The sequence below is a fragment of the Gavialis gangeticus genome, unplaced genomic scaffold (genome assembly GCF_001723915.1).
Source record: "Gavialis gangeticus isolate Ggan-Ray unplaced genomic scaffold, GavGan_comp1, whole genome shotgun sequence".
Taxonomy (NCBI): domain Eukaryota; kingdom Metazoa; phylum Chordata; order Crocodylia; family Gavialidae; genus Gavialis; species Gavialis gangeticus.
This window is the reverse complement of record NW_017729006.1, coordinates 30,163,814-30,177,005: the sequence shown is the minus strand read 5'-3', so window position 1 is coordinate 30,177,005 and position 13,192 is coordinate 30,163,814. Positions and strand designations below refer to the sequence as shown.

At 45.3% G+C, this 13,192-nt stretch overlaps 2 gene segments (V, D, J or C); both read left to right on the top strand.

Annotated features, from left to right (window-relative positions):
* The window catches only part of LOC109291863, a 10,406-nt gene extending 7,039 nt beyond the window's left edge, over positions 1-3,367 (top strand). Inside the window, 1 exon segment of the V gene segment in view lies at positions 2,593-3,367. Within this exon segment, the coding sequence occupies positions 2,593-2,924 (332 nt within the window).
* Positions 3,368-7,656: 4,289 nt separating this feature from the next.
* LOC109291648 lies at positions 7,657-8,151 on the top strand. The segment is given in 2 exon segments: positions 7,657-7,709; positions 7,823-8,151. Coding segments are annotated over 2 exon segments (372 nt in total).
* Positions 8,152-13,192: the final 5,041 nt, after the last annotated feature.

Sequence of the window (13,192 nt, the reverse complement as noted above, 5' to 3'; positions counted from 1 at the left end):
CCCCCGCCCTCCCCACTGCAAGGTAGCAGTGCGGGGCATGCGTGCATATGCTGCGTGTGGCACTGCAGACAAGTCTACAATGCCACATACCACATGACTGCATTCATCTGGATGCGGCCAAGAAGGGGGATGGTTTCTCCCTTTGTAATCTGCCATTTGAGCCAGTGGCCCACTTTCTTTGCTAAGTGTAAGTCTAGCACAGTGCCTACCTAGACTTTATGCTTTGGTTGGTAACCACCAGAGTTGAAAGCTGTCCTTTTCCACCTTAGGCAGTGATAAGATCTATGCTTCTTTCCTTGGTGTCTGCGGTAGCCATCTGCTGGCAGAGCTGCTCTTTTGCCCCCGAGGAAGCATGCCTCAAAGCTCTCATCCTGCCCAAGACTTGGTGTCTGTCACAGCCACAGCAGCAGGAGGGCCAGAGGCAAGCTGCTGATGTTTGAAAGCATGGTGCTATTCCTTTAATTAAGGCACGTGTGTATTGGTCCTCAGCCTCAGACTGGGGGACCCTGGGCTGGGGTAAAGAGAAGTCCCCCAACGCAGGGACTCTCAGGAGCCCCCATACTGGGCTGCATGGGCAAGCACCCAGCTGGGAGGACCTCTTTTCCCTCCCTCCTGTGGCAGCCACCAAAGCAATCAAAAGCTGGGAAGAGAGAACGGGGAGGGTTACTTAGGGTCAAAAAGGCCCCACCACAGGGGCTTTCCCTCCCTCCATGTGCTGTGTAGACCCTGGCTAAGGGGATCTGGGGATCTGTTCCCCTGACATAGGCAGTGATTGGCCAGACCACACTGATGGGTGCTGACTGCAGACCTAGCACCTAGGACCTCAAATTATGAATTTGTCCTTAAGCTTGTATATAATCAATAAGCCTGCATGTCAGCCATAAGCAATAAAGTAAAAAGCAGTAAAGAAAAGTAGAATACAAACCTGTTCATCCAGGCCACTAAATATTAATCTGAGGCACATGCAAATAACTGCTTTTTGAAAGTGCTTGGTAGTAGTTAAAAGTAACAACTGATATTTTGCCTTTTGATAAGGATTGCACATAGTCACCTAGAATCCTCCTAATATAATAATGTATTTTTGTTAACTGAATATGGTAAAGTTAAAATGTGTGTTATGTGTCGAAAAGAAATGAAAGGGGGAGTTGAAGGTGCTCTAGGGGTGTTAAACCAGGAACACACAGGGGGAAAAAAGACCACCACCAAAACCACCTCTTGTCAGCATTGGCCATTTTCAAGGGATTTATGCTAAATTGCACAAATATAGTTAAAGCACAACCCCCAAAGCCTGTTTCAGAGTGAACCTTTGTAGATTTTACAATTGGTCTGGATAGCAAAGTAACCCCGCCCCCAAAAACAGGACAAGTAGCATGCAGAGATGGTGAGGGAAAGAGATAAGAAGTCCTTCCTTTCAGAACTGTAATGTCCATGAGAACATAAATCCCAGCTAATTGGCATTTTCCAAGCCAATAGATAATCTGATTCAGTCCAGTTCCCAATGTCTCAATGAAACAAAGACATGAAAATAAATACAAATCAGAAAATATTCATTAAAATACATAATGTATAAATATTGACAGTAGAGTGGATGGTGGGTGGGGGATTTTGGAGACCTCAGGAAATTCAAGATGACCTGCTGTCAGTCTGTGAGCCACCCTCCTCTTCCCTCCTGAGTCTCCCCAGCTAGTGTAGATGAGAATATATATTGTGCTATTGCCAATAGGTGGGGATTCAGACAAATGTTTCTTCTTGTATTTTGGGGTGTAAACAATAAATGGTTGGGCTACAGACCTGTCTCTTCCTTCTTTATTTGACTTGTGTGGTAGTGGTACCCTACTTGCTAAGACAAAGTGGAGCATCACAGGGAAAGGTAATTGTATCTTAGGTTGTTATGTAAAAGGGCAATCACTAAGGGACCTTAATTATTAAGGAAGCCTGTATCTTAATTCTGTGTCTAAGCTTGCATAAGGGACCCTGAACATAGGTGGGCTCTAGCTTTGTCTCTCTAAAGACTTAACGGTCCCAGGCTTGAGGTAACAAAAAAGATGTCTAAATCTTAGGCCTCTCACTCCTTGGGAAAGTATTCTAGCCACTGGGTTATTGAGCTAAAGGTGGCAATATCACCCACCTCCTTTACAAACGTAGGCCCTGCCTCACTGCCCCATGATCTGGATTGGGTGCACTATCTGGATCTGGCCCATGGATGGACTGAGTAATGTCCACCCGGCCCCAGGAGCAATGTCCATCTGGCCCCCACTGCTATAGAGCAAGAATAAATCTATATTGCCTTGCAATAGCTCATGTGCAGGCAAAACAGCCTACCATTGGTCATTATATCATTCAGTCACTTCCTCTCCCCAAATGTGTTGCTCCCTCCACCTTAGAATAAGATGCTGTCTCATCTAGTCCTCTGAAGCAGAGGCACCATAACATAGTGAACATGTTTCCACTATGGGTTTTTCTTGTCATTTCAGTAATTTGCTATTGTAAGTCACTGCTCACCTGGGCTTCGATGAATAGATACATTGTTTGAGATTCTCCAAATTCATTCCATTTTGTCTTCATGGTATTTGTCTTTTCTTTTTCTTCTAGGTGGAGATGCCCAAGTGCTGAAACAATCTAAATCTTTTATTACCAAGGGAGTACATAAAACTGCACGAATTCAGTGTGTTGTTTCTGGGATAAGCCTAAGCAGTGCTTATATACATTGGTATCGACAGAAACCTGGGAATGCTCCAGAGTGGATTCTCTACTTGTTATCAGGAGAACCTGTCATTGACCAAGGATTTGAGAAGGAGAAGTTCGAGGTAGAGAAGGAACTCGCTAATTCTACCTGTACTTTGACAGTCAAGCAAATAAACAAGAATGATGCAGCTACATATTATTGTGCCTGCTGGGATAACACAGTGTTAGCAAAATACTGAGTAGCTAGGCAGAAACTTTCTCTGTATGCTGAACCACATCCTTTCAAACGTTTGGATTCAAAGCTGTGTACTTGAGCAGGCTTCTAAGGCTGAAACCAGCTGCACAAACTCCTTCCTGTGTATGCAACAAGACATGAAAATCAACTTAGACCTCCGGTGTGAGATGCACGGGTGTAAGCCTGCTCCACCCTTGTGAGCCCAGGGACCCCAGGAGAGACCCCAGGACTGCTGATGAGCCCCGGTCCATGGTGGGAGGGACCGAGAGAGCTGGGAGCAGGCTGAATGGGCCAAGGAGGGTCACACCCCAGCCCACCCCAGCTCCTACTTCGCCCAGCCCTCCAGGGAGGTGTGCAGCCAGAGCCTCACGAACAGGCCGCGTAAACAGGCATGCTCCTGGGCCCAGTGCATGAGTTAGCATGGGAGTTTCCGCAGGAGGGCGCGTGGGAGGGCCTGAGGCCCTGCCTGTGAGCCCCCTAGGGTAGGCAGTCCCAGCCGTAGGCAGCCTACTAGTGGCATGCCGCAGATGGGCACACACTGCCTGTGGCCTCCCCTCTGGCACCTCAGAAGCCTCCACCCAGACGGAGCCCATGGTTCTGGGCTCCACACAGATGGAGCCCCTGGCTCTCGGCTGCGGGGGCTGCTTGACACTTTTTCAGGCTTTGGGATCCAGGAGCATGGCCACCTCCTCTTGTGAGATATGCTGCCTTTTGGGGTCTCTGGTGCACCAGTTGGAGGAGCTCCAGGCCGCAGTCCAGAGACTGCCTGCCATCAGGGACTGTGAGCAGGAGATCGACTCCTACTGTCAGGCCCTTCTCCCCCGGAAGGCGGAAGGTAGACCACGGTCACCTTCCAGGACTGGGGAGGACTCGAGGACCTCCCATGCTGTCCAGCCCAGGGGTTGGATCAAGGTGGCCAAGGGCTCCAAGGCCCACCGCACCAAAGTTCCCGCCCTGCTGGAGCTTTGCAACAGGTATGAACCTCTTGCAGCCCCAGCAGAGCCTGCTAAGTTGCTAGCTCCTGCAGGCAACACAGGACACCAAACTCTGGGGTAAAGCATCCACACCTGAGGACAGGCAGGTGATCCAGGCAGACCATGACAGGCTCAGGAAATGGGTGGACGAGAACCTGATGGTGTTTAACACTGAAAATGCAAGGTTCTCCACCTTGGGAAGAAAAACCTGCAGCATGCTTATAGGCTCAGCACAGTTATGCTGGTTAGCACTACAGATGAAAGGGACTTGGGGATCATCATTGACCACAAAATGAACATGAGCCTTCAGTGTGATGCTGAGGCTAGTAAAGCAAGCAAAACACTGGCTTGCATCCATAGATGCTTCTCAAGCAAATCCTGGGACGTCATTCTCCCGTTGTACTTGGCCTTGGTGAGGCCGCAGCTGGAGTACTGTGTCCAGTTTTGGGCTCTGCAATTCAAAAAGGATGTGGAAAAGCTTGAGAGGGTGCAGAGGAGAGCCATGTGCATGATCAGAGGTCAGGAAAACAGACCTTATGACGAGAGGCTGAGAGCCATGGGACTCTTCAGCCTGGAAAAGTGCAGGCTCAGGGGTGATGTGGTGGCCACCTATAAGTTTATCAGGGGTGACCACCAGGTTCTGGGGGAGCCTGTGTTCACCAGAGCACCCCAAGGGATGACAAGGTCGAACAGTCACAAACTCCTCCATGATGGTTTCAGGCTGGACATAAGGAAGAACTTCTTTACTGTCCGAGCCCCCAAGGTTTGGAATAGACTGCCGCCAGAGGCGGTTCAAGCACCTACTCTGAACACCTTCAAGAGACATTTGGATGCTTATCTTGCTGGGATCCTATGATCCCTGCTGACTTCCTGCTCCTAGGGTAGGGGGCTGGACTCGCTGATTTTCCGAGGTCCCTTCCAGCCCTAGTGTCTATGAATCTATGAGTCTGTGAATCTATATTATTTATCAGCTGCCAGGAAACATACACCTGGCTGTACCATGCAAAAAGACCAAGTAGGAATCACAGAATGGCAAATATAAGCAGCAATTTTCAGTTCCTATCTGTAGGTCAGTGAGTTTTGGCATGGGTACATGTTCCCCAAGTTGCCTAGGGGAGAAAACCACCTAGAACTGACACTAGAATAATTCTGTCTTGGCACTGCTTACTATACTTCTTGAAAGGAAGGGATAATAAACTTGGAATATCAGCTTCAATATGTAACTTCAATAAAAAACTCTCACTTACTTTAGAGGTTAAGTCTTCTTCATCCAGCCCCAAGTCTTGTTTCATTATTATTCATAAATGCCTGTGATTCATAAGCAGTTAGCAACTTAATAGTGGTGAATACTAGATGGGATCACTTTACAACACATACTGACTTTGACAGAGTAGAAATGCGGTAAGTCATTACTTAAGTCTGGATCAAGAAAGACCTCACTGTGGGACCATGTCTGCACATAAAACTTCCTATGGGCTCTTTTAACATACCATGCAGCTCCATTTGGACTGACTCCTAATCCAGTAACAGTGCTGCTGTGTTCACACAGCACTTTGGGCAAGGCAATTAGCCCTGTTAACTGACAGTGGCAATTACTACACAGTAACCTAAAAATTACAGTGCAGCATGGGCACCGTCTACATGTGGATGCCTGTACTGCTCAGTAACTATGGTGATGTACACTGACTTGCACGTAAATTTGATACCTGCATCAAGCAGCTAGTTACTGTGCGATAAGTCACGTGTAGAGACCTTACTGCACAGTAACACTGGGCATGTCTACACCTGCATCCTTAAGGTGGTGTAAAACAACATTGCATTAGTGGCCTTAAAACTATATGGAATGAGCAGGCAGGAGCTGAGCCTGTGGGACAGCACACTGTCACCAGGTACCACTGTGTGTGCTGCTTCAGAGCCGTGGTTCTGGCAGCAGGGAGAGGCAGACTCCCTGCAGGGAAAGCGTGTAGAGCCGAACAGGCAGGGCTGGGGCTGGCTTATCTGTCTGCTGCACCTGGCACTGCTTTCCCTACCCCACAGAGTAAGCTGCTCTTGTTGGCTTAGCCCAGGCAGGGTTGGGGTAGTGTGTCCTAGTGGCAGGGAAGCCTGGCGGACACCTGGGATGGAGGTAGGTATTGTGGGGAAATTGGTGCTGGGAGCAGATGCAGCCCCAACCCTGCCCAGTCTGAGCAGACAAGAATGGTTGACTCTGTGGGGCAGGGGAAGCAGTTCTGGGTGCTACAGACAGATGACACAGCCCCAGTCCTGCCTGCTCTGTGCTGCCCCCTTCTGCTGCAGGGAGTGGGGGGGGGAGGAGGTAAAACTGCTTATTGCACAGTAAGTTACTGCACATCTAGATCTGAATCTGGCCTATGGATGGACTGAGCAATGTCCACCCGACCCTAGGAGTAAATGCACATGTAGACACACACACTGAGTAGTGATGCCCTGTGGATCTGGCTATACTGCTTCTGATTTGGGAGGATGGCTTATACAGGCAAATTCAGATGTCTGATTTTGCCACCTCTTTTATGGTAAGTTTGCTATGCAGACCTGACCTTAGTCTAGGAGCTGACCTCTCAGAAAACAACATAGCTCTCTAATAAAATTAGGTTACAATAAAATAGTAAATCTATAAACTATTCATACAAAAAATAGAATGTTAAAAGCTATAAAAGTACTGTCTACTAAAGTGTGAGTGTGAGTGTGTACACACACTTGTGCTTACAATACCTTTAAGTAGGTGGTTCAAGATTCGCTAATGTGTAGGGAATACACCACCTACCCAGCCAAGTACCAAAGAATGTCTTTATGGGAAAATGTGCACTCTCATATTGGCATTTTAATGTACCTTTTACCAGGGGAACACATCATCTCTCTATAACAAAAGCCCCTTGAAAAATGTAGTCCATTACATGCCTAGCAACTACTGATCTTAAAAATATTTTTTCTTGTTTGTTCAGATGGAAAAACTCTCAGCACTAGGTTAGTCACTAGAGGACAATAGTAATAACACCTGAAGTTTCTTACAAGTTAACTCTGTAAAATACCTTCATGGGTCAGCCCCATTCCAGAGCTGGCATAAAACTTAGTGCTATATTCAATGTTTCAGACTACGGCTAGTACTGGACTTCACTGAAAGCGGGCACCTCTACACTGACTAATTAGGTCCGCAATCAAATGTCACCACCTACTCATATGTCTCTGTTAGGTCTGCTGTAGAATAGTACTACCCAACACAAGTACTATGCTACAGTGGCATTATTTAGTGTGCTGCAATGTAGACAGTGACAGGACTGCCTGGGGCACAAGAGTGCTTCAGTGTGGGGGTTGCCTGCCAGCCAGCCCCACACTGTAGCACCCTTGTGCCCTAACCAGCCCCTCCACAGCATGTTGGGGCAGGCTGGAGCAGCCCTGGGCAGGCAGGCTGACCCCTGGAGCCCACTATCAGCTGGGGCTGCTCCACCTCAGCTCAAACATGCTGTGGACCCAGACGCACATGTAAATGCAGTGCCCAGAAGCAACAAACTCCAGTGCGAACTGTGCCAGAGTTTATTGTGTTACATTAATAGCACGTTTAGATACACCCAATCAGTGTAGTCAGACCAAGCAGTAGGCATACTGTACTGTATCGAACTACCCTCTCTGCAGCCAGTAGGGCTTCATTGGTTGTTATCCTGAAGGAGTCACTTCCTTTACCCAGCCACGCCTCTCCTTCCATTTAAGATCATCTATCATTTTCCTTTGAAAACTGCTTGCCAAAGGAGAAGGAAGAATGTCACAGCTGAAGGCTTTCATTCTGGCTTTGGTTTATTTATGTAAATGTCTTCACCTTGTTTTCACATAATAGATAGGTGCACTACTCAGCTGCAGGCTGAGAGCTTCTACATTAATTGTACATCTATTTTTTTGTATTCTTCTTTGTCTACAGATGGCTCCGCACAAGTACTGAAAGAAACTCAAGTGTCTATCACCAAGGCAGAAAGTAAAACCATACGAATTGAATGCCATGCAACCGTATCTGATTTTAGCAATGCTTATATCCATTGGTATCGACAGAGACCTGGTGCACCTCCAGAGCGAATTCTGTACTTTTCATCACAACTCCACCTTGACAGTGACTCTGATAAGGAAAGGTTTAATGCAGAAAAGAAAATTGACAAGTCCCTCTGTATCCTGACAATAAGAAGAATAACCTCCAGTGATGCTGCTACTTATTATTGTGCCACTTGGACAGGCACAGCATCAGAAAGCTATTAACAACCTGTACAAAAAGCCCTCTCTGCTTTCTGAACCACAGCCTTCCATATGTGAGACACACACAACTCCAGTTCTTCTTTTCAGCCTGGAACCATCTCCAGAAGCTCTGATTAGTTTTTTCAATAGATAGCAAATGGCAAATGATATGCAGGTCTGGCCTAAGAGAAGTGAATTCCAAGGAAGCATCAGAAATGTGTTTGCCAATACTTGAAAGATGGCACAAGGTGTAAACCTGGCCAACTGAATGAAGTCTGAAAAACATATAAGCAAAATACTGGTACTGGAAAACAGTGAAAAATATGGAAAATTGGATCAGTTATCAAAAGGAAACAAAATATATTTTATAAAAAGGAGTGGGGGGCTGGGAGCAGGGGATGCAGCCACTCCTGCAGCATGTGTTGCTGCTCCCACACCCCCTTTGCCAAATCCTGGATATGCCCCTGATCAGTTCCTTACACTTTTCATTTAATACATTGGTTCCCAACCTCAGGGCACAACCCAAGTCAGGGTTGCAGGGGGTCCTCAGTAGGGTTGTGAAGGGCTCGCACACACACGCACATTCACACTTGTGTGCAGCCCAGGAGTAGCAGGCGGGTGGGTGGGGCAGGGCCGCCATGCACAAAGGGGGCAATGGCAGTTCCCCTGCCTGCCCCTGGGCCACTGCCACTGCCATACTCCACTCCCAGCAGTCCCCATGGCGCCAGGTCGGGAGGTCCTGTTAGTGGCCAATTTAGGGTCACAGCAAATAAAGGGTTGGGAGCCACTGATTTAATACGTCTATCAAGGACTTGTAGCAAAACAGAAACTCATCACTGATAAAGTTTACTGATGACACATGGACTGGAACAGAATGGAAAATAGAATAGAAGATAGGTTAATGATAAAAAAGACACTAGTACATAATTGGCCTTGTTTAGCAATAGGGTAAAACAGGGAGTTCCTGGATCTGGGCTCTCCTGTATCAGCAGGTGGCATCATCAGCACATAGATTCATTACCCACATTGACATCGCTCAAATCCTGTGCAAGATCTAAGCAAGCCCAGTGAAATAGACTTCACATCTGGGACTCTTGCTAGGACTGATTCTTGAGAAGGCGTTTGTTCTTTAGGAGGCTCTGAATTCCCATTTGCTGGCCTTGGAATCCCAATGGGTAATATTTTCTATGTTCAGGCCATGGGTAGGGGACATAGAAGTCTTTTCTGTGCCATCAAGACAATTTTGCCACTCCCTTCTTCTCCATTGCATGTGTATTATGTGCTGTTATTACAGTAACAACTAGGAGCCCCAACCATGTATTTGGTCTATTCTGTGCAAGACAAATATAAAATCCCTGCTTCAGTTTTCAACTCCCCCTATGCACTGATTCCTGGGGCTCCTACACCCTCCTCCTTCAGTCCCTTCTCAGACCCATTTCTCCTGCAACTCCTACAAGAAACCTTCAGTAATTGATAGTGATGCTTTATGAGCAGTGGAAAAAGGGTAGTTTTGAAGGCCAAGTACTCTCTTAGTGTAAATGTAGTTTACACTACATTTACACTTGTTTGTAGTTTGTAGTTTTAAAGACCAAGTGCTTTCTTAGTGTAAATGGATGAACTATGCCTGTGGATGCCAACAGAAAATGTGGCTTTAAATACTGTATGTACAATACACCAAGAAGCACAATGGTGACACAGCCCTTCCTGAAGCCTATGGGAGCCTGTGTAACTGAAGGCATAGGTAGCAATCATAGTCAAGGGCAATCACTTATTAACTCAGCTGACTTCTATGATAAGATGGGTAGATCCTGGTCTAAAGAGAGAGAGAGTGTTTGTGTCATGCTAAGTTGCACTGATACTCCCCCAAAGTAACTTTTAGCCAAGAACAATAATTGTCCCTTATCTTAAAACAATTCATTTTCAGCCAGTAAACTCTCATCAGATGTTACCTAGGTGAGTCACTTGCTCTCTCCAGATGCACCTCCCTTCACCCCCATGCAGCATTTATATTTGCCTTAGCAAAACCTGTCAGAAGGTTACTGCTCCAGATTCTTATTGTAGGTTTAATTTGGCCTTAAAATTTCTCATTTATCATTTTCTACAACAAATGTACTTTATTGAGCAACAACCAGATGTGCTCTGGATTCTTGCTGATGTCATGTTTTCCCCCCTTATCTTGTTTTTCTAGATGGACATGTACAAATACAGCTGAAACAAAGTTGAATAAAAAGAAGAAAATAAAACAGTATGTGTGGACTGTGACATCTCTGGCCTAAAAAACTTTTTGAGTGCTGTTATCTACTGCTATTGACAAACATCAGATAGGGCTCCAGAGTGGAATATACTCATTTTTCCTCAGTATCAGAGATCAACTTTGATGCAAACTCTGATCAGAACAAGTTTCACTGTGAAAAGGACCTGGAGAAGCACATTTCCATCCTAATAGAAAATGAGGTACCTCATAATGACACAGCTACCCATTATTGTACTACTTGGGATCATACGGCTTGTTACGGGTGCATGATGGGATCAAACAGCAGGTGCATCTACACATGCATATTAATGTGAAGCGGTAAACTTTGTAGCTTATCACGCCAAAATTTATCGCTCCAGGCACCGCATTTACTTGTGTGCATTTACACGCAGCATGTTGAGCCGGGTTGGAGCAGCCCCAGCTGGTAGCCTGCCAGTCCAGGGCTGCCCCAGTCTGGTTCAACATGCTGAGGAAGGGCTGGCTGGGGCAGAAGGGTGCTCCAGTGTGGGACTAGCCAGCAGGCAGCCCTGCACTGAAGTACCTTTGTGCTCCAGCCAGCTGCATCAGTGTCTACACATGCACTGCTGCATGTGAAAAAACTCTGCAGCAGGGTAGTACTTGTATTTATTAGTTTCCTCCAGCCTAATTGTCCTGCACATGTAGACACTGAGCCTTTACTGCAGAGCTAATTAGTCAGCTTCACTGTAAACATCTCATATAGATGTGCCCAGTACAAAAAACATTCTCTAACTGGAACCACATAAAATCAAACAGCTCCTTAACCTTGTTTTTGAGCTGAGAAGTTGCACAAACATACTTATTTTCAGTAGATAACCACAACCACATACTCTAAATGCTCAAACAGATGGCAAAAATAAACATTTTAAAAGCGTAAACTTTTGCAGACACAAAAGGATGTGGTCATTTGTGCCATGCAGGAAGATATACAAGAAGCCTGTGAAGTGTATTGCTCTGCCTTCATTTAATAAGCAAAGAAGCACAGGTGTTTGTCATGAAGGCAACATTTCTAATGAAATCTTAAGTGCATTCAAAAGCAATGGTAGATTATTAGCAGGCAGCTGTCTGTTCCAGGACTCAGTACTGAACCAACAGCCAGGACTAATATGAACAATTATCACACTACTCAAGGTGTTGTCCTTCAGCTGAAACCTAAAAACTAAATTCTACAATATTTGTCACTGAAGGTCCTTTGCTACTTTTCCCAAAAATCGGAGCACTTTTGCACTATTTCACACCATACAAATGTTAAGTTCAGACAGTGTGCTCCACAACAGAATTCTTTTGCATTTTTAATGGATAGATAATACCTTACGTACTGGTGTTGTATGAAACCATTGTGTCACTTTGCTGCTCTGTTCTGATGGTCTTTGTGGTTATCCAAAGCTCTCAGCACAAGTCAGATTCTGCTCCTAATGAAGCCAGTGTGAATTCTGTCGTTGACTAAAATGGGAGTTTTGTTATTGTCTGAAATGAGAGGACACCTGTGTTGAGCTTTTTGGAAACATTTGTTCTTAAAAATTAAGACCTTTGGGTGAAAAAGGCTCTATATACATGCAAAATGCTAATCTTTTCATTTTGCTTTGGATACTTAATTGATATCCACTGTGCTTATTTACTGTCCAAATCACATATTCAATCCTTGTGGAAAAACGAAAACTTTATAATGCTCTTGCTGTTATGCTCATAAAGATATTATCCTTTTAAAAAAATCTCAGTTATTTTGACTCTATCATCTTTCTATGGCAAAAAGATTTTGACTCCTATTTTCAAGCTATGTCTGCCATGGTCCTACAGGAACGCTATTACAGGTATTTTTACCCCTAATGTTGTCTAATCTGGATCCCAGCTGATATAAAGGGATTATGGCTAGTCAATGCACTGGTTCCACAAACATCCTTGTGTAACATAATCTTCACAGTTGCTACAATCTGGTGGAACTGAACTAGGAGTAAATCTGGTGGGGATTCACCAGGCAATAGTTTAATGTACTCCAGTAAGCCCCCCTAGCATTTTGGAATGTCCTAAAATATAGCTGAATGGAAGGTCCCTTCCATTAATTCATGAAAAGTAACAAACTGAAGATCCCCAACATCATCACCTACACTAGTACTATATCCTGAATAGAACAGTGGAACAAATCTTGAGAACAAGCCCTTCAATCTAGTATAACAACTTTCAATGGCTGCAAGTTGAAGCTAGACAAATTTTGCTTGGAAATGGCACATTTCACTGTGTAAATAATTAGACATTGGAACAACGTACGAGGAGCAGGGATGGAGTCTGCATCACTGGCCACTTTTATATCAATTTTGGTTGTTTTTTCTTCTTAAAAGATATATTTCTGTTCCAATTAATGCAGGGAAGTCCTATGGTCCATGGCCTGCAGGAAGTCAGACTAGATGACTGCAATGGATTTTCATGTACAGCTGTAGTACCTATATGTTGCTTCTTGATAGTTCATGTCAATGGTGGCCTTAGGCTTGTTGAGGTCCTGGGTAAGAGAATCATTTGGGACCCCTTAGAGGTATGTACTCAGGTAAATATTAACCCACCAAGTAGTATCATGGATCTTTTTAATATTCGTTGGGGAAATTAGATAAATAGTTGAGTGTTAAAATGCAAATAGAGCCCTTGCAAAAACTTTACCTCCCCAAAAAATTTTTGGGCCCCCTAAAGTGTGGGGCCCCAGGCGGTTCTCCCAGTTTGCCCTCCCCTAAGGCCACTACTGGTTCACATGCAGCCAGCAGAGCTACCATTAGAGTCACTTATTGATGAGTCACTCACTTCCTT